This window comes from Cetorhinus maximus, chromosome 20 (assembly GCF_964194155.1).
Source record: "Cetorhinus maximus chromosome 20, sCetMax3.hap1.1, whole genome shotgun sequence".
NCBI lineage: Eukaryota > Metazoa > Chordata > Chondrichthyes > Lamniformes > Cetorhinidae > Cetorhinus > Cetorhinus maximus.
The window spans coordinates 74493712-74513991 of NC_135898.1; the positions used below are offsets into that span (position 1 = coordinate 74493712).

The following is a 20280-nucleotide window of genomic DNA, read 5'->3' on the forward strand; positions in this document are numbered from 1 at the left end:
TATCAAGTTATATATAGCTTAATGAAAAATGTTCACTTTCCTGCTGTGTGGAAAAGAAGCAGTGAATGTTAATGAATATTTTTGGATTGCCTTCCAGGATTTGAAGACCGTGCTTTCCTTCAACCAGTACCCAGGGGAGTTCCTGCACCCTGTGGTTTATGCATGCACTGCAGTCCTTTTGCTGTGCCTCTTTGCATCCATTATCACCTACATTGTGCATCACAGGTAGGAACCGCAAAAGCACTTCATTATTGATTTGTTCCACTATAAGTCATGTTAGAAATATAAAAGGGTTCTTTTTTTTAAAGATTGTATTTTGGTTAAATTTTGTGCCATTCAAGATGAAAGAAAAATGAACTATACAAATTATTCGTGAAAAAAATGAGGCAAACATTGGGAAGAATATAAGGAGGTAACAGAACTCAGAAACACATTAAATCAGTGGTCCGAGGGGCAAAGCAAAAGCTGGAAATCAGCATAGGTGCAGATGCATAGAAAACAAAACAGAAAGAAGTTCTTTCGCCATTAAGATGGCAGTCAAAAAATAAATGAGAACTCTAAAATATACTAATGGAGCCAAACCTGAAGATGACCATAAATTTATTAATCCCGTGAATAATAACCGCCTCCAAGTATTTACTATGGAAGACGCAAATAACATGCCCTTTATTATCAATGAAATAAAAAAAACATTAAGCATATTAATGGACTTGACTCCTAACATATTCAGTCACTGTAGAGCAACAATCAAAAATAGAATGCTTCACTATTTGGCCAACAGGTAGAATATAATTTAGCTGAGCAATGATCCAGTCAAACCATACCTTGAGTATCACTGTGTTCAGTGCTGTTCACTAAGATATATTGGGAGCAAGTTTCCCTGCATACCTTGGGTGTTAAAAGGCCTCTGAGGTGACCAAGATGGGGTCTTTTGAATTTCAACATGAAAGCAAAATCCTGCGGATGCTGGAAATCTGAAATAAAAACAAAAAAAATTTCTGGAAAACCTCAGAAGGTCAGGCAGCATTTGTGGAGAGAAACAGAGTTAAAACGTTTCAGGTCGAGCGACGGTTCTGATGAAAGGTCACTCAACCTGAAATGTTAACTCTGTTTTTCTCCACAGACACTGCTCGTCCTGCTGAGATTTTCCAGCATTTTAAAAAAAATTTTACCTTGGATTTCAACACAAGTTTAGCCTATGTTTAGAGCAAGACTCCATCATGACAGATGAGTCAAATTGCATGCCAGGAATGACCGCCTGGAGAATTGTTCGGGTTCTGAGTGGCAATTAAATTTCCTGCTAGCATCATTAAAAAGGCTGCACAGCATTTTGACAGCTAGTGCTTCGGCTAATGACCTCTCCAAAGCAGTGACCAAAGACGGGAATAAATGATTTTTCGCTGAGGATTTCTCAAGCCACTTAAAGTCAAGCTCAGCTTTCACTTTTCACTTGGTGCTGGAGATTAACTGACCAGATTTCATTTTAAGAGGTCTTTGATACACAATGAGAGAATTTTTGGAACACTTTGTCAAAACTTCATCAATACTCAATGAACATTTATTCTGGAAATTCTTTGAGGACTTCACCTGGAGAGAGTGAGTGTTGTGCTGCTGTACTATATTCACCCTTTATAGGAGTTGCCAATGAAAAGGGAGTGCTTGGTCAGGGGAATCTAGCTAGGGGTCCCCTTTACTCTGGAAGGGGGTATTAGTCCAGGCCCCATCCCCAAATCGCCGAGAGGAAAATCCTGGCCCATATACCTTGGCAATTACCCTTAATGGCTATCCTATAAGTGCTGTTGTCAACTCTGGTGCTTCTACAAAGTGTAGCTCAAGTGGCAGCAGCAGGTGAGGTGGATGGCTGCTGAGTATCTGAAGAGAACAATTCCCCTGGGATGCTCTCAAGAGGCTGTGGGCCACAGCAGCACTGCCTCAAACTGTACCATTAATCACAGTAATCAGTATAGTCTACAGACCATCTAATAGTAGAAGAGAGGTAGAGCAAGAAATATGCAAACATAGAGTCATAGAGGTCTACTGCACAGAAGAAGGCCCTTCGGCCCATCAAGTCTGCGCCAGTCAAACAAGTACCTAACTATTCTAATCCCATTTTCCAGCACTAGGGCCGTATAGCCTTGTATGCCATGGCATCGCAAGTGCACATCCAAATACTTCTTAAATGTTATGAGAGTTTCTGTCTCTACCACCCTTTCAGGCAGTGAGTTCCAGATTCCTTCCACCCTCTGGGTGAAAAAATTCTTCCTTACATCCCCTCTAAACCTCCTGCCCCATCCCTTAAATATGTGCCCCCTGGTTATTGATCCCTCCACCAAGGGGAAAAGTTCCTTCCTGTCTACCCTATCTATGCCCCTCATAATTTTATACACCTCAATCATGTCCCCCCTCAATCTCCTCTGTTCCAGGGAAAATAACCCCAATCTATCCAATCTTTCCTCATAATTAAAACTCCCCAGCCCAGGCAACATCCTGGGAAATCTCCTCTGCACTCTCTCTAGTGCAATCATATCCTCCCGATAATACGGATTCCAGAACTGCACGCAACACTGTAGCTGTGGCCTAACCAGCGTTTTATACAGTTCCAGCGTAACCTCCCTACCCTTATATTCTATGCCTCGGCAAATAAAGGCAAGTATCCCATATGCCTTCTTAATCACCTTATCTACCTGTCCCGCTACCTTAAGGTGGACATGCACACCGTCTGCTCCCCGGTACTTCCCAGAGTCCTACCATTCATCATGTATTCCCGTGCATTGTTTGTCTGCCCAAGTGCATCACTTCACACTTATCCAGATTAAATTCCATTTGTCACTGATCAGCCCATCTGACCAGCCCATCTGTATCCTCCTGTAATCTAAGGCTATCCTCCTCACTATTTACCACCCCACCAATTTTCATGTCATCCGCGAACTTACTGATCAACCCTCCTACATTCAAATCTAAATCGTTTATATATATCACAAACAGCAAGGGACCCAACACCAATCCCTGGACACAGGCATCCAGTCACAAAAACACCCCTCGACCATCACCCTCTGCTTCCTGCCACTCAGCCAATTCTGGATCCAATTTGCCAAATTGCCTTGGATCCCATGGGCTCTTACGTTCGTTATCAGTCTCCCATGCAGGACCTTATCAAAAGCCTTGCTGAAGTCCAAGTGGATTATGTCAAATGCATTGCCCCCATCTACACACCTGGTCACCTCTGCGAAAAATTCAATCAAATTGGTCAGACATGACCTCCCCTTGACAAAACCATGCTGACTGTCCTTGATTAATTCCTGCCTCTCCAAGTGTAGATTAATTCTGTCCTTTAGAATTGCTTCCAACAATTTCCCCACCACTGAGGTTAGACTGACTGGCCTGTAGGTCCCTGGTTTATCCCTTCCTCCCTTCTTGAACAACAGTACCACATTGGATGTTCTCCAGTCCTCTGGCATCTCTCCTGTGGCCAGAGAGGTATTGAAAATTATTGCCGGCACCCCTGCTATCTCCTCTCTTGCCTCACTCAACAGTCTGGGATACATTTCATCCGGGCCTGGAGATTTATGTATTTTTAAGCCAGCCAAACCACTTAGAACCTCCTCCCTTTCTATGCTAATAACAAATTAAGGATTTGGGTAAAAAACAAACAATAACAATCATCGGGACTTTCAACAAACCTGTTATTAACTGGACAGCACAATTAAGTAAAGGGGATAAGGTATGGAGCTCCTATAATGTGTACAGGATTCCTTTCTATACCAAATGTAAAAAGCCTCAAAGAGGGAAGATTCGTAACTGGATCTAGTAAGGAGAATGAACTAGTGCTGATAAGAGAAGTAAAAGTAGGGGAACATCTTGGCAATAGTGACCATAATGTAATATCAAACTTTAAGATAATAATAGAGAAGGGCGTCAAGAATGGCTAAAACCAGATTGCAGAAAGGCTGATTTTGAAGGACTAATAATAGAACTTGGGAAAATAAATGGGCAACAATATTGAGAAAAACAATGGGAAACATTTAAAACAGTATTCAACCAAGTGCAGGAAAAATATATTCCACTAAAAGGAAACAACACATTAAACAAGAGAGTATCTAACCATCTCTCCCTGACATTCATTGCCATTGTCCAATCCCCAACTGTCCTTATCCTGTGGGCTACCATTGACCAGAAACTGAACCGGATCAGCCTTATAAATACTGTGGCTACAAAAGCAGGCCAGAGGCTAGGAATTTTGTAGCGAGTAACTCACCTCCTGACTGCTGAGAGCCCGTCAGCCATCAAGTCAGGAATGTAATGGAATACTCTCCACTTGCCTGGATAAGTGCACCTCCAACAACACTCAAGAAGCTCAACACCATCCATGACAAAACAGCTGGCTTGAGTGGCACTCCCTCCATCACCAATGCCCAGTGGCAGCAGTGTGTACCATTTACAATGTACATTGCAGCAATTCACCAAGGATCCTTCAAAAGCACCATCCAAACCCACAACCTCTACCATCTAGAAGGACAAGGGCAGCAGACACATGGGAACACCACCACCTGCAAGCTCCCCTCCAATCTACTCATCATCCTGACTTGGAAATATATCACCATTCCATCACTGTCGCTGGGTCAAAATCCTGGAACTCCCTCCCTAACAGCACTGTGGGGGTACCTGCACCACATGGACTGCAGCAGTTCAAGAAGGCAGCTCACCACCACCTTCTCAAGGGCAACTAGGGATGGGCAATAAATGCTGGCCTAGCCAGCGATGCCCACATGCTGTGAAAGAATAATAACAACACTGGTGGGACTCGATGGGTGAATAAAGACATAAGAGAACAATTGAGAGTTACACAAAGTTGAATACATGGAGTACATTGATAGCAAAGGAGTGCATAGTAAAACAGAATACGAAGAGATTAGGAGAGAAGTCAAAAAACAATTAGGAAGGCAGAGAGAAACTATGAAATTAAATTATCAGGGAACATAAAACAAAGTAGCAAAATAGTTTACAGGCACACCAATAAAACGAGGAAGACTTGGGTTGGATTAGAACCATTAAGAGATAGACAGGATAATAACAGCTAATAATGGATAGATGGCAGAAATATTCAATCATGATTCTTTTTCGGTAATTAGGAGGAAGCAGGTAATGACGACATTGAATGATGAGATGAGCAATGAGATAAGTGCATTTAAAATAAGAAATGGGGATACATTGCATAAATTAATCAAACTCAGAGGATAAGGTCCCTGGTCAGGATGGATTGCACCGTTGCATTTTAAAAGAATCTAGGGAAGAGATGGAAGGGGCATTACAACACATATTTAATAATTCATTAGGAAAAGGTTTATTATCAGAGAACTGGTGGATGGCTCACATAGTTCCTATAATTAATAAGGGGAACAGAACATGCCCAGGGAATTATACACCAGTCAGCTGAGCATCAAGAGTAGGAAAAATAATGGAATCCCTACTAAAGGAAAGAATAGAAGAACATCTAGTAAAATAAGTATATTAATGAATAGTCAGCATGGATTTCAAAAGGGTAAATCTTGCTTGATCTATCTTTATTGAATTTTTTTGAGGAGATACCAGAGGCAGTAGACAATAGTAACGCAGTAGATGCAATTTATCTGGGTTTTCAAAAAGCCTTCGATAAGGTGCCTCAGAATAGACTAATGCATAAGTTCAGAGAATGTGCAGTCAGGGGAAAAGTGGCAAAATGGATTGATAGCTGGCTTCAAGACAGAAAGCAGAGAATGGGAGTAAAGGGTTGTTATTCACAGTGGTAGAATGTGGGAAGTGGTGTTCCACAAAGATCAGTGCAGGGACCACTACTGTTCACAATTAACGTTAACAATTTGGACTTTGGAATCAAATATAATTTCTAAATTTGCAAATGACACCAAATCAGTGGTGGGGGCGGGGGAGGTGGGGCATGGGAACAGTCAATACTGAGGAGGACTGCAACAAATTACAGGAGGGCATTAAACTTGTAGAATTGGTAAATAATTGGCGAATGAAGTTCAATACAGATAAATATGAGGGAGTACATTTTTGTAGTAAGAATAGGGAGGTCACATCACTTGGAAGGTGTGAGTTGTGGTGGAGTTGAGGAACAAAGGGATCTCGGAGTACAAATACATCAAACATTAAAAGTAGTGTCAGAGGTTAGCAAGGTCATAAAAAAAAAAGCAAACCAAGCACTGGGATTTATTTCTAGAGGGACAGAACTCAAAAGTAGGGAAGTTATGCTAATCGCGTATCGAATCTTGGTTAGCCCACACTTATGTGCAGCTCTTGTCACCATATTATAAAAAGGATACTGAGACACCAGGGAGGGTGCAGAGAAGATTTACAAGGATGATATCAGAAATGCGTGGGTATACTTATCAGGAAAGGATTGAAAGGCTGGGTCCCTTTTGTCCTGAAGAAAGAAGGCTGAGGAGTGACGTAACAGATAGAGGTTTTGATAGAGCATTGAGAGAGATTGTTTCCACTTGTGGGGAAGAGGATAATGAGAGGTCATCAATATAAGATAGTCACCAAGAAATCCAACAGGGAATTCAGAAGAAACTTTTTGACCTAAAGAGTGGTGAGAATGTGGAAGTCGCTACCACAGGCTGAAGCGAATAGATGCATTTACAAGGAAGTTAGACAAGCATTTGAGGATAAAAACAAAAAGCTAAAAGCTACCGCGGATGCTGGAAATCCAAAACAAAAACAGAATTACCTGGAAAAACTCAGCAGGTCTGGCAGCATCGGCGGAGAAGAAATCAGTTAACGTTTCGAGCCTTCATGGCCCTTCGGCAGAAGTTCTGCCGAAGGGCCATGAAGGCTCGAAACGTTAACTGATTTCTTCTCCGCCGATGCTGCCAGACCTGCTGAGTTTTTCCAGGTAATTCTGTTTTTGTTAAGCATTTGAGGAAGCAGGGAATAGAGGGTTACAATGGTAGATTTAGATGAGGAAGGATGGGAGGAGGCTTGTGTGGAGCATAAACTCCTGCATGGACTAGTTGGGTGGAATGGCCTGTTTCTGTGCTGTATGTCCCTATGTAATCACCTCAGCATGAGCTGGAGCTGTCTGGGCCACCTGCTGACAGGCAACTATGAGGGCAATGGTGGAGTGTTGAAGGAGGCAGCAGCAATGCTGGCATGCAGAGAGAGGCCAGTAGGTTCCTGCTCCATAATTTCCATACCACTACTTCATGGCCTCTATTCAGCCAGCCCAATGATCTATTGGAGAACAGACCTCTGGCCATCGGAGTTGCCCTGCACACCCTTTTTAACCAAAGTGCCCAGTCCTTCATGGAAACTATTAGAATTTCCATTTCAGCACTTTGTCATTCCATGCAAGCTGTTTGGCATTCCATGGAAGTTTCAATGATGACTGTGTGACCTCAGCTATTGCATGATGCCAAGCTCCACGGGTTTCTGGTAGGAATTGGCCATCCTCTCCACACTGGGTTTCAAGTTCTGCGTCAAGCTGGAGGCATACTCCTTCATCTCCCTAGCCATGACCCATAAAACCTTCAGGCTGGGCAAGGCATTTAGTTTGTCAGACCCATCAGCCTTCAACTGAAGTTTGGCCCTGTGAGCTCATGGGACTTCTCAACATCTGAACTAGGATGAAACTTTTGGTCCCAGGGAGATAGATCTGTTGTGTCCTTTTCACAAGGTATGGCTGCTGCCCACTGCTGGCAAGTATGTCCTAACGTGAGGATTGGTGTTCCGTTCTAGCCTCTTAAGTTATGTGTTGTACTGGTCTCTGAGCTGGTGCATGTGACTGGCAGCGACTGATGCAGTGCCATCTTACTCACTCTGTTCCTCCTCCTTCTCTGGGGAGTGAGATGGCTCTTCCTCCGCCTCCAGTTCCTCCACAGATTAGAGTGGATCTCGCTGCCGGGAGCCTACAATGATCAAGTTAGAAGGGTTAGGGTTCATCACGTGTGGTCACTATAGGAGTGTGTGTATGATGAGATGATGTGGAGCTTGTGAATGAGGATAGTTTTAGATGTTAAGGAAGCTGGAGTGGCTACATAGCTCTCGGCAATCTGCCTCTTGCTCTGCATTTGACCATGTCATTTGCCAATTACCTCGTGATCGCTACCAGCACCGTCGTCTTATGAGGAGTTCTTTCATACAGTCATGCATCCCCTTCCCCAGTCAGTTTCTGTTGGCAACTGTTATGTACTATCTTGTTTTGGAAGAGAAAGAGCGTATTGTCAGATGTATTTTTATGTATGAGTCTTCACATGGTTGAAGGGTTATGAGATTTGTCTGAGGTGTGAGTAAACGTGTAAAGGATGCAATAGTGTGGGGTTTGTGAATCATTAAATTGTGGATGGAGCATGTTACAGTTGTGATGCTGATGATGGTGCAGTTATTGAGCAATGTGTTTGAGTTGGGATCTTATATTAACCACTTGTGTCAAGTCATTAAATTTCTTGCAGCACTGAAACCATGTCCTAGGGTTAGGGCTTCTGGAGGCTACCTCCTCAGCGATTTCCTGCCATATTAATTGCATTATCTGCCTCTGGGGTACAGGACTAACCTCTTCCACCAGGACCTCTAGTGCTGCATTTCTGAACTTGTGAGCCCTCTCCTTCAGTTCCTGAGTCATTCTGAAATGTTCCATTCTGTGTTCACAAGCACATTGCATACCTTCAGTGGAAGTTGGTACGTGGAGGCTATAGATATTACTCAATGAAAATTGCCCCCAATCAGTGCTTGAGTGCTAAATGTGTAAGTGTTTATTTTAGTACCCTCAGATACAGTTAAGTCATGGTAATCATCAATTGGTCCCAAAATTGTCGACTAGATCCAAGAGCTTAACAGGTGTGTCTCATGAGCACAGCGTGCTTGTTTTCAACTTTTCGCCAAAGTAATCCCCACTGGATATACTCAGGTCCTTAAAGTCAGAAAAACTTTTTATTTATTTATTCGTTCATGAGATGTGGGCTTCGCTGGCTGGGCCAGCATTTATTTCCCACCCCGAATTGCCCTTGAGAAGGTGGTGGTGAAGCTGCCTTCTTGAACCGCTGCAGTCCATGTGGTGTAGGTACACCCACAGTGCTGTTAGGAAGGGAGTCCCAGGATTTTGACCCAGCAACAGTGAAGGAATGACAATATATTTCCAAGTCAGGATGGTGAGTGGCTTGAAGGGGAGCTTCCAGGTGGTGGTGCTCCCATGTGTCTGCTGCCTTTGTCCTTCTAGGTGATAGAGGTCACGGGTTTGGAAGGTACTGTTGAAGAAGCCTTGGTGAGTTGCTGTAGTGCATCTTGTAGATGGTACACACTGGTCCTACTGTGGTCGGTAGTGGACGGAGTGAATGTTGAAGGTGGTGGATGAGCTGCCAATCAAACGGCTGCTTTGTCCTGGATGGTATCAAGTTTCATGAGTTATTTTGGAGCTGCACTCATCCAGGCAAGTGGGAAGTATTCCATAATACTCCTGACTTGTGCCGGTGATTTACTCACTGCAGAATTCCCAGCCTCTGACCTGCTCTTGTAGCCACAGTATTTATATGACTAGTTCAGTTCAGTTACTGGTCGATGGTAACCCCCAAGATGTTGATAGTGGGGGATTCAGTGCTAGTAATGCCATTGAATGTCAAGGGGAGATAATTAGATCTCTCTTGTTGCAGATGGTCATTGCCTGCCACTTGTTTGGCACAAATGTTACTTGCCACTTATCAGCCCAACCCTGAATGTTATCCAGGTCTTACTCATATGTACACTGACTGCTTCAGTATCTGAGGAGTCGCAAATGGTGCTGAACATTGTGCAATCATCAGCGAACAACCCACATTTCTGTCCTTATAGTGGAGGGAAAGTCTTTGATGAAGGAGCAGAAGATGGTTGGGCCTAGGACACTACCCTGAAGCACTCCTGCAGCGATGTCCCAGGACTGAGATGATTAACCTCTAACAACCACAACCATCTTCCGTTTTGCCAGCAGAGAGTTTCCCCCTGCTTCCCACTGACTCCAGTTTTACTAGGGCTCCTTGGTGCCACACAGTCAAATGCTGCCTTGATGTCAAGGGCAGTCACTCTCACCTCATCTCACCTCAGGAGTTCAGCTCTTTTGTCCATGTTTGGACGAAGCTTGTATTGAGGCTGAATCGCCCTGGCGAAACCCAAACTGAACGTCAGTGGGCAAGTTATTGCTAAGTAAATGCTGTTTGATAGCACTGTCGATGGCCCTTTCCATCATGGAATGAAAGAAAAACTGGATAAGCCTTTTCTTGAAAATAGGTGAATAAGAGGGTCATCATTAAGATACATTAAGATGCAACACCATAAATTGAGAGTGAATTACGAGTTCCCTTCTGGTTAGAAGAGCTGATTTTCTCTTTTCCAAAACCTGATTTTATTTCCTCAGTTTAAATGGCTGTGCAGGTGGTTGGCACTATTGCATCAAGATGTCATGTTGCACATTCACAGATACTTAAGAGCAAATATAAACATTTATTTTTCCATAATCCCTAGCATGAGACATCCAATTCTTTAAAGATTTAAAAGAAAAATTAAACTTCCATTTTTCTCTCTTTTGCTCACAAAATCCTCGTGAATGCCCTCACTCTACTCTGCTCTTTGTAAACACTATGGGCAGGATTTTCCAGCCCCACCTGGCGCTGGGATCACCTGGCCCCCACCAAAAGTCAATGGGCTTTTCGCTGGGCCACCAAATCTCCCCCGATGGGACCCGCCACAGCGGGGCCAGAAAATCCTAGCCTATTATTCTACAGTTGAGAGTACGATGTGGCCTGAGATCTGCAGGTTACTCATGAGACTCCTAGCTCCAGGGATTTCATTTGGGCAGCTCCAATCCGATGGCCTCCGACTCTGCTCACTTGCCAACTTTACCCTCACAGCGCAACAGAAGCCACTGCAATGCCCGAGCTGGTGTATGAATGTAGAGGGCAGAGTCTTCCTAGTTCCACAGGGGTGGGCTTGAAGGCAGAACTGGGAGAAATTTCACAGAAGTTGGCGTGGGATCAGTGGACTGACATCTCTGGGCCCAGCAGCAGCAGGTAGCCAATCAGAATAGTTAACTGCCCGTTTGTGAGCTGATTGCATACGTCGTCAGGACATCAGCCCACTGAGGGCTAACCTTGGTACATGCTTGGTGGCAGTTTGCCAGCTGCAGGCCTAGCAGACCCTGTGAGGCCTCCAGCATTCAACCCTCTCAGCCTGAGTTATGGTCATCAATGGGCCGCAGTTGTGGAACCACAGCCATCCTGAGGAAGGGTCCCCCCTCCACTGGGGCGACCTCATGGCTGTGGCATCTTGTTAAAAGGAATACAAGCCTCTTCAGCGAGTGCCTCGAGATGGAGGTGCCCTTACACTCCTCCTCCAACAGTGGCAGCACTCGTCTCTGGCGATTGGGCTGCCATCCTTCTTAGGCCGCAGGCCCCCTGATTGAGCCCGGAGGCGACCTCTTAATTGGCCACCTCCAGAAGATCTCCCAGGTGAGCACAACAACAGTGCGGGGTCAGATCCAGAAATGATCTCGACCCTTGACTACTCCTTAAAGTGCACGAGATTCCACCAAGATGGTACATGATGTAGAAAAGTTACACGAAAGAAAGAAAGCATTTGCATAGTGCCCTCCCTTGAACTCAGACCATCCCAAAGTGCTCTCCAGCCCCTGTAGTATTTTTATAGTCCATTCACTCTTGCAATGTAGGAAATGTGAAAGATAATTTGTGCTCAGCAAGGTCCCAAATCTGGAAGATCCCTTAAAATGTCACAAGTAAAATAAACACCACAAGTTCAAACAGATTTAAGAACTGTTAAAGAAGCATAGGGCCTGATTTTAACTCGTTCAGGATCCACTTGCCTACACAGAGTTAAAAATCGGGCATATAATGAATGCAGCTGGATCAACCCTGCTGCACCTATTTTGTCTCTCCAAGCCAGCCTCCTTACAGCTGTTTTAAGGAGCAGCATTGCTGTGACTTTCCACAAAGTTTACGTTATGATTAATTTTGCAATGTTGACCCATAGCCACTATTCAGTTGCTTGAACTGGTTTCATGCTTGGGGTCCAAAGATGAAGGAAAAGATAATCCACTCTGCCACATAATCCTTGCAGTATGCTGATATTTAGGTTGTAATAAAATCTACCTTATATGTGTAACAGTCCTACAACTGGAACACTTTCAAATTCATCTTCCAAACTTTAAATACAGCTCTGGTGCCAGATTGGGGGATTGCAAATGTTACAGCCCCCTTCAAAGAAGGGTAGAAGGATAAACCTGGCAAAAACAAGTCAAGCTGCTTAACATCAGCATTAAGGGAGCTTTTTGAAACAACAATCAGGGAGATGATTCAATAGTAGTCTTCAGGGAATTGGATAAATACTTAGAGAAAAATTTGCAGAGATATGGGGAAGAACCGGGCAGTTAAACTTAGTGAATTGCTGTCAAAGCAGCCAGCATAAAATCGATGGATCGAATGGACCCCTTTCTGTGCTGTACTGGTCTCTGTTTCTGTAAACACATACTACTTTAAATCTGTCATATTCAGCCATTTCATTTTCATTCAATTTGCGGTCTGGAATCGGAGTTCTAAAAAGATATTTTCATTTGTACAAATACCAACAGAGAATGGAAGGAAACTTTATAACATAACTATAGGTGGTTTAATTAAATAATTACACTATTTCCCCAAGTAAATGGTGAAATAAGTAGTATTCCAAGATCAGCTGATGTGCATTGAATATTAAACTTAATAATTAGTTGTAGCTTGTTCACATTGGAAGCCAGTTGCCTTTGAAGGAACATGATAGACAGTTCTTTCATATCAAGCAGTGCATTTAACGATTCTCCATGCTTCAAATAACCCTTATAAAACTAAACAAACAAATTATTTTACTCATAATAGATTTGTCCACAGTATATGTAATGACGAGCTGGAGATTATCAGTAACTCGACAATTTATTCATTGTGTATTATTTTATTGCTGCGTCTTTGGAACAACAGTCATTTTTAATTATATGCAGCTTTTTTTGTTTGGTTTTTGGATGACAGTGAACCGACCATTTGTTCCTCATTAGAGATAGTAATATTATCTGGGAATCTAGCAGTAAAACATCTGTCATATTTCTCTCTTGTTTATGGACGGACAAGGATAAATAAAGCTGCGTCACAAATGTTTTCTTTTGACAGCACCATCCGAATTAGCAGGAAAGGCTGGCATATGCTGCTGAACTTCTGTTTCCATACTGCCCTCACTTGCGCAGTATTTGCTGGAGGCATCAATCGCACAAAATACCCAATCATCTGTCAAGCTGTGAGTATTGCACTTTGTTGGGGAGTCTGCTTGGGGAGTCACTCAATTGGAGATCAAGTGGTGCCAGGTTCTACTTCACTGTTCCACATTTCCTCCTTTTAGTAAAATGTTTCACCATACATTGTACTCAGACCAGAATTATGGGGCTGTTGACCTTACTTTTAAACCTAATGCCATTTTATTGTGTGTTTTTTTTGTTGCTTGGATGATCTTTCACTGTCTTGTAACTGCAAACAGTTTGTGCAAGATTGTGCAGTGGTGTTCTAATAAATGATTAATGAATATGTGGGCAGTTCCTGTTCGGAGTTTACGCGATAAAACAAATGGTCATTTGTAAAACTTTTTATACAGAAGTGGCACAATTCTTTAAGGATTAAAATGAATTAGAGTAAACTAGAGTAGAGGTCAAGCAATAGTATAGTTGCATCTCATTTTAGTTCCAATCTAAATTAACACAGTGCAATGATTCCATTTAATTAAAATTGGCATTTCCCTGCGTTATCCAGAGGCTTTATTGATAACTACAAAAAGTAAGTTGGCAGCAATTTGCATATTTAATCATCAAATAGACACAAATCCCCACTACAGCTGAATTGACCTGATAAGGACAAGCAGAGCTCCATCCAAATAGATCTTCCAGGGAATGCGAATTAGAACCTGAAGGATTCAAACCTGCAGTTTCATGATGTCAAAGATGGGCCAGATGAATTTGGGATAAAATCAGTGGCAGAGGTGTGCGGAGGGGTCTGTTCCAGTTTTAAGAATGGAGCACCTTCTAGAGAATGGAGAATACCTGTCATCTGTTGCCAACTCCGCTATGGTTATACATAAAACTGGATCGATCCCAGCCTTCTTTATGGGCTTTTATATATCCTAAAAGAAATTTCCACAACAATTGATCTCAAACCAGAAGTGGTTTAGTCCACTTGGTTTGTATGTTGGTTTGGTCCATTTTCAGGACTCATTCTTCAAACCAGGTTTTCAAATACCATTTAATAATATTTTTCCCCATACAGCAAGCTGAAATGATTTTTACTAACCAATGCCTTGTTGAATTCTAATATATTAAGGAAGCCATTATTACAATACTCATATAAAGCTTTGCTTGTGATATTTATTATGAATTTACAAGTCTTTTATATAGAAGCTTTCAATTGTATGTGAGAGTTCTTCACACACTTGATTGCTATTAAGTCCATTATATATTGTGGTAATTATACTTTCATTAAAATGTCATTTTTTTTAAAGGTCACTTTGCATTTTTTCACACATTTATCATAAATATATGATTTGGTTTAACTGCATGTACTAATAACAACTGCCTTGCTAAAACTCCTATATCTCCCTCTGCTTCACTCCTGTGAGACTGAATCTGTTTTGCAAAAGCACACAATGATAATTGATTTGAATAATCAAGCAAAGTGTTCCCTCAAGACCATTATTGCAAAAGATGTACCATATCTGTTAAGTCAATGATTGGCACACATGGAACTTGATTAAAATCAAATATTATGCCCAGATGGCACTAGCCCAGCAGTTCTAAAAGTTTTAGCCCCACTGATATTAAAATTGTTTTTTGCCAAAAAACCATTTGAGCAGGATAAAAAAAATTTAAAATATAGATTATTAAAAGAGGATCAACAGTGCTGCAGTGAATTAGAACATTGCTTTTTCACCTCTGGAACCTGCTTTCAAACATAAATCAAACTGAGATGAAAGTTTCCTTTTTATGGCAACTATTAAGAACTCTACATGAAATTAGTTTGGCCAGTTTCAACCTAATTCTTAGATGTACAAAGATGTGGCACAAAATTATTCATAACTTAGTAGTACATTGACTCAAGATCACTATGGTGGTTGGTGTGGGAAGTGGGAAAAGTAACAGGTGCAATATTTCTATTGTTTTAAGGTTCAATTAAAGCAAACTGTTCATAGGATAACTATGCAAGAGGATGGCCATTCGGTCCATCTTAGTTCATCTATTCAGAAAGATTAAGGTTTCTTCCACTTTCAACATTCAGTTATTTCTTAGCAGATTTTGTACTGCCTCACCTTTCCCTGGTACTCTATTCTTTGTTTTGATCACTGTGTGAAGAAGAATTTCCTGTCACATCCTGAATTACCCTTGCTAGCTTTAATTTGTGTCCCTTATGCTATCCCAGCGATTTATCTATTTTGTTCCCATAACTGTCTTATGTATCTCTATAATACCACCCCTCAAAAAATCTGGGATGAAGTCTCTCCTGTCTTTAGTAATAACTCAGCTCCTTCATGGCTCTTCTCTGCACTACCTCCAGCACTTTAACATCATCCTTGTGTATGTAGAACTATAACTGAACACAGTTCTCAGTTACAGTCAGACAGAGCAGTTTGATCACAATTTCCTCTGACATATGCTCCACTGTTTTAGTCATACATTCTACTGGTTTTGTTGATTGCTGCAATGGTTCAATATGTTGAGCAACAAATCTACTTATACTCCGTGTCTTTCAGTTTCTTCCTTGGCTATTTCAACAAGCTTATGGAGTACATTTACAGGGAGCAACAAAGTAATTTTCACTCTACATGCACGCATGGCCTATAAGTGCCTAATACTGACACACGTGTGTGGGTGGAAGGGGGTCACCTCCAAGATACCATCCATAATCATGCAGTGTTGCAGCAGAGAATGAGAGTAAATTCAGGTGGTAAGATCTACTGGCATTTTATAACACTAACCTGAGATTTCAATTCCCCTGCCCTGCTGGAAATGCTACTGGTCATTCCTTCCCCATCATTGCTGGCCGCAAGGCCAGAGGTCCTGGAAGCTTTCCCTCCTTACTGCCACTTGCTGGGACCATCTTTGAGAAGGTAATGGTAATACTCCTGACCGCCAGTGACTTAGCTATGTAGGAATCACTCTCTACCATGGCATGCAATCCTGGAACTCCATTGCTCTTTGGAGAACTGCTGCCCCTTTAATAAGTGGTCCCACTGCAGCACCTCTGGCATTTTCCTCAGGACTGATGGTGGATGGTGAGCATTCCAACAGGAGCCCAACATACTAATTCAGCGGGCGGAATTTTACGCCGGAGGGATTTTACGGTCCCGCTGAAGTCGATGGACTTTTGAACGGCTCGCCGCACTTAAGCCTGTGCCACGACTTGGCCGTAAAATTCCACACAATGAGTTGCACAGAATCAGAGGCACGGGTGAGCAGGCTCATATTGCCGGAACTCCACTCTAAAGAGGATAATCCTGGCCTGAGCATGGAAAATGGGGAAATCTTGCATTTTAGGATACTAAGATCCCACTGATTTTCGCTGAAAAAGAGACATGTCATAGCTTTTCATCTTGCACTCATCAGAACATTCGCAAGAATACCAAATGTAAAGGGGACAACAATTTATACTTCATGAGAAGAGAGTGCTGCTTGGTTGGCAAGTGGACTTTGATTGGTAGAGGTGTTGCCCTGGGAAATGAACCAGAGCATGGCTGTCACCTATTTTGTTCAGTTGAAACAGGCACTTGATAAAGTTCAGATAAATTGATCAGATATCAATAAGAATTTCAGTGACAGCTACTGCTCATCAAAAATAAACCACTGATGTAAATGATTGAGTCTTAGAAAAACATAGTTAGCCATTGACTGGTGCAATAAATCTGCTGTAACATGAAATGGTTCCTGTTTTGCATTCAATCCTCACCACTAGGATGCTAATTAACATTCTTTGTAGTCTCACAGGAATGTGAGAAGAGCAAAAAAAAAAAATTGTTCAGTTTCCCTTTATGCTGCAGAAGTATGGGTAATATATATTTCATATTTATCTTTGTCATGGTATTGGAGAATTTCTTTCATCAGCATTAACAATTCTTCAGGTAAGTTTGCAAATCTGCTGAACATGGAGGAAGTGCAAAAAGAAATCTACTGCCGGAATTTCCCTGCCCCGTTGGCATCGGGTGTCTTGGTGGGTGGGTTGTGGGGGGGGTTACAATATAGCGAGAAGGTCAAAAATCGGTTTCACGCCTTTGTGAGACCAGTTTACGATCGGCCACTCCAGCCCTCAATGGCGGGCCGCATTCCCTGCCACCACACGTCGGCAACCTAATTTCAATACTTTAGCATCTCATTATAAGCCCTGCTCACCGGAATCATCCCCCCTACGCTGGATCATTCGGGCACATCAATCACAGCAACATGTTTCACAACTGTACATATGCAACATGCACTTGGCGAGCTGCACTTTGCTCAGGACTTTGAGGTTTGTTGCCTACCTTGCTTCAGGCAGCACTCACAGTCATCAGCGCCAGGCTTTGCAGGCAGCACCACATCACTTTTAGGCATCTCACAGGCAGATCTCTACCTACCAGACCAGCCATATGGCAGGGGGTGGCTTTTCAATGGCTGCACGGCTAAGGCTTGCTTGGGGAAGGAGAAGAAGCAGCCTCTGGCAAGGGAAGAGACGGTAGGGCAAGGGCTGTACTGGGGAAGGGGGGTATCCCCGAGTGTGTGTGGGGGCAAATGTTGATCTGTATAAGAGGCCTTAAGATGGTGAGGGCTGAGGAGGCAGTCTGCGGAGGAGATGAGGCCACATGGAGATATGAGAATGTGTGGGAGAGAGTGAGTGGTGATGTCCCTTGAGCTGGCAGTGAGTGAGATGCCGGTGAATGTGTGATGGCCTTGTGAGTGTGTGAGTTTAGAGTGATAAGATGGTTGCCTTACCCTGACAGCACGGATGAGGTCATTCATCTATTTTCTGCACTGGATGGCCCACCTCTTGTATGCAGCATTGGCACTGACCACCTCTGCCACCACCTCCCAAGCCGGAGTGGTGAGACAGATGGGCCTCCTGTGGCCAGAGTAGGGGTAAAGGACATCGCAGCGGGCCTCCATGGCATCCAGAAGTGTACCAGGGATGCACCACTGAATTTGGGGAGGGGTGGGGGGGGGGGGGCGCGGGCTGCACTCTTCTTGGTCTTTGGGGCCATGACTTCACCGGCTGCAAGCATTGAGAAGTGTGGGCGTGTCTGCAGTTTAAATATGGCACCCTGTGTGAGGAAGCGGCGAGGTAATGCTATGGTGGGCAAATCGGAGGCTGCCCGCTAGCGAGATGTTTCCAGTGGCTGTGTAATTAATGAGATGCAAATGGGACAATACGGCGCAGAAACCCACCATTGTGGCCTACGGGTAAAATCACTTTTTTCCCGCCCGCGACTGCACTTTGCGCAAATCTGGGACGATTCCGCCCTATGTATTTCCTACATGGAGACAAATAAATAGCCACTCAGTCCTGTATTTCTAATAGTTTATTACAAAGAAGAATTGACAGAATTTTGCTAAGAGCTCACTTTCTTGTCCTCCTGACAAAGGAATGTTAAGGAGAATTATATAAGCAGAAGAATAGACTGAGAAATGAGTTCTAAGACTGAATACGGTAAATACATAATAAAATTTAACCAAAGTCAAACAACGTTTTTCTCCTGTTTCCTTGTAAAAACAACAAACCGTAAATTATAATAATTACCTTTGTCAAAAAATGAATGGTCTCTTGCTGAAGGAAATGCTTAAAAAGCTTTAAAGCGCCTGATCTAATTGTCTTGTGTGTTTTGCCAACATAACTTAACCTTTTTGTATAGACTAGCTATATAAATATTGTAGAAATAAATGGGGTTTCTTTCAACAAAACATGTGAAAGGATATTTTACCTGTGAATGATTTAAACTACCATCAAATCCAAATTGCTCTCAGAAATGCATATAAAATTGTAATTTTTCTTTTAATTTGGTGCTTGAGTACTTCTCTCATATTTTAATTAAACCATAATGAAGTCAGAACTCTGTTCATAAAGCAGTCCATCTTTGTCTTTGACATCATCATTGTCATTCTATAATTATTATTTGCTAATGAAAGTTAACATGTTCCTTTTGTGTGAATGTTTTATGCAGTCAAACATTCTATTTATAAAAACATTTTAATGCCCTATCATTTTAATCAATTTTCATTACTTTACTTTTAACATACTTTGATATGGTTCCATTCATAGTAACAATTATTTTAAATCAATACTGGTAAGCTTGATGCTGAATCACTGTCCACCCAACCACATATAAAATGACAATTTCATATTTTACTTTGTAATTGTTATTGTGACCCTATCTGATCCCTGCAATGTGGATCAAAACAAGTTAAACATAGAAGTTAATACCCATAAATGGTCAAATTCAAATTCTCCAATATTTTTTATGAAGATGTTTCAGAATAAGGTTATACGATGGCCTGCGGTGGTATCTTAGATGCTAAGGAACTAAATATAGCCATCAGTTCCTTGTACCATGCCAGGCTCAATTCAGTTTCCATTTTCTACACCTACCAATTCTAGAGGACTGGGAAAAGCTGCTCACTGCCTGATGAATTTAACTTTTTTGCAACAGTCAAACTTTGCCAATTCTCCGGACCCAAGAATATTAAATAATTTGGGCCGAAGCTTCCCATTTTCCAAGATATAGGGGTGGAGAAGGTGGCTTGGGGAGTGGAGGCCTTGGAGTTTTTGTGCATGGGGGTACATATTTTTGCGTCCCTGTGTAATCAAATTTGGCCCTTTCACTGGCTTTGACACATATATACAGTGCTCAGTCTCAAAAGATTAGCTATTATTGCATATAACTTAGTTCCATAGTTTTTGGGTAGGGGGAGGAAATGAACTCTGCAAAGCTTAAAATAAAGAAAAAGAACAGATGACATTGCTGCTATACTTCAGTAAAATATAGAATCACAGAATAATACTGTGCTGAAGGAGGCCATTTGGCTAGTCGTGCCTGTGCCAGCTCTTAGGTCGAGTTATCCAATTAATCCCATTCCCCTGGTCTTTCCTCCTAGCCCCGTAAACGTTTCCCTTTTATTACTTATCTAGTTCTCTTTTAAATGTTAGGATTGAAGCTTTCAAGGTGCATTCCAGATCACAGCAATTCACAGTGTAAAAAAGAAAATCCTCATGTTCCCTCTGGTTC

The 20280-nt window shown here is 42.3% G+C and overlaps 1 protein-coding gene across 2 annotated transcripts in view; it reads left to right on the forward strand.

The window, feature by feature from the left end:
• adgra1b (adhesion G protein-coupled receptor A1b) overlaps positions 1-20280 on the forward strand; it is a 537318-nt gene that overhangs the window by 470173 nt on the left and 46865 nt on the right. For both annotated transcript variants that reach the window (XM_078564920.1, XM_078564921.1), the window contains 2 exons: positions 98-225; positions 13170-13293. In XM_078564920.1, the coding sequence (XP_078421046.1) occupies positions 98-225; positions 13170-13293 (252 nt within the window). The remainder of the gene's footprint in view (positions 1-97; positions 226-13169; positions 13294-20280) is intronic.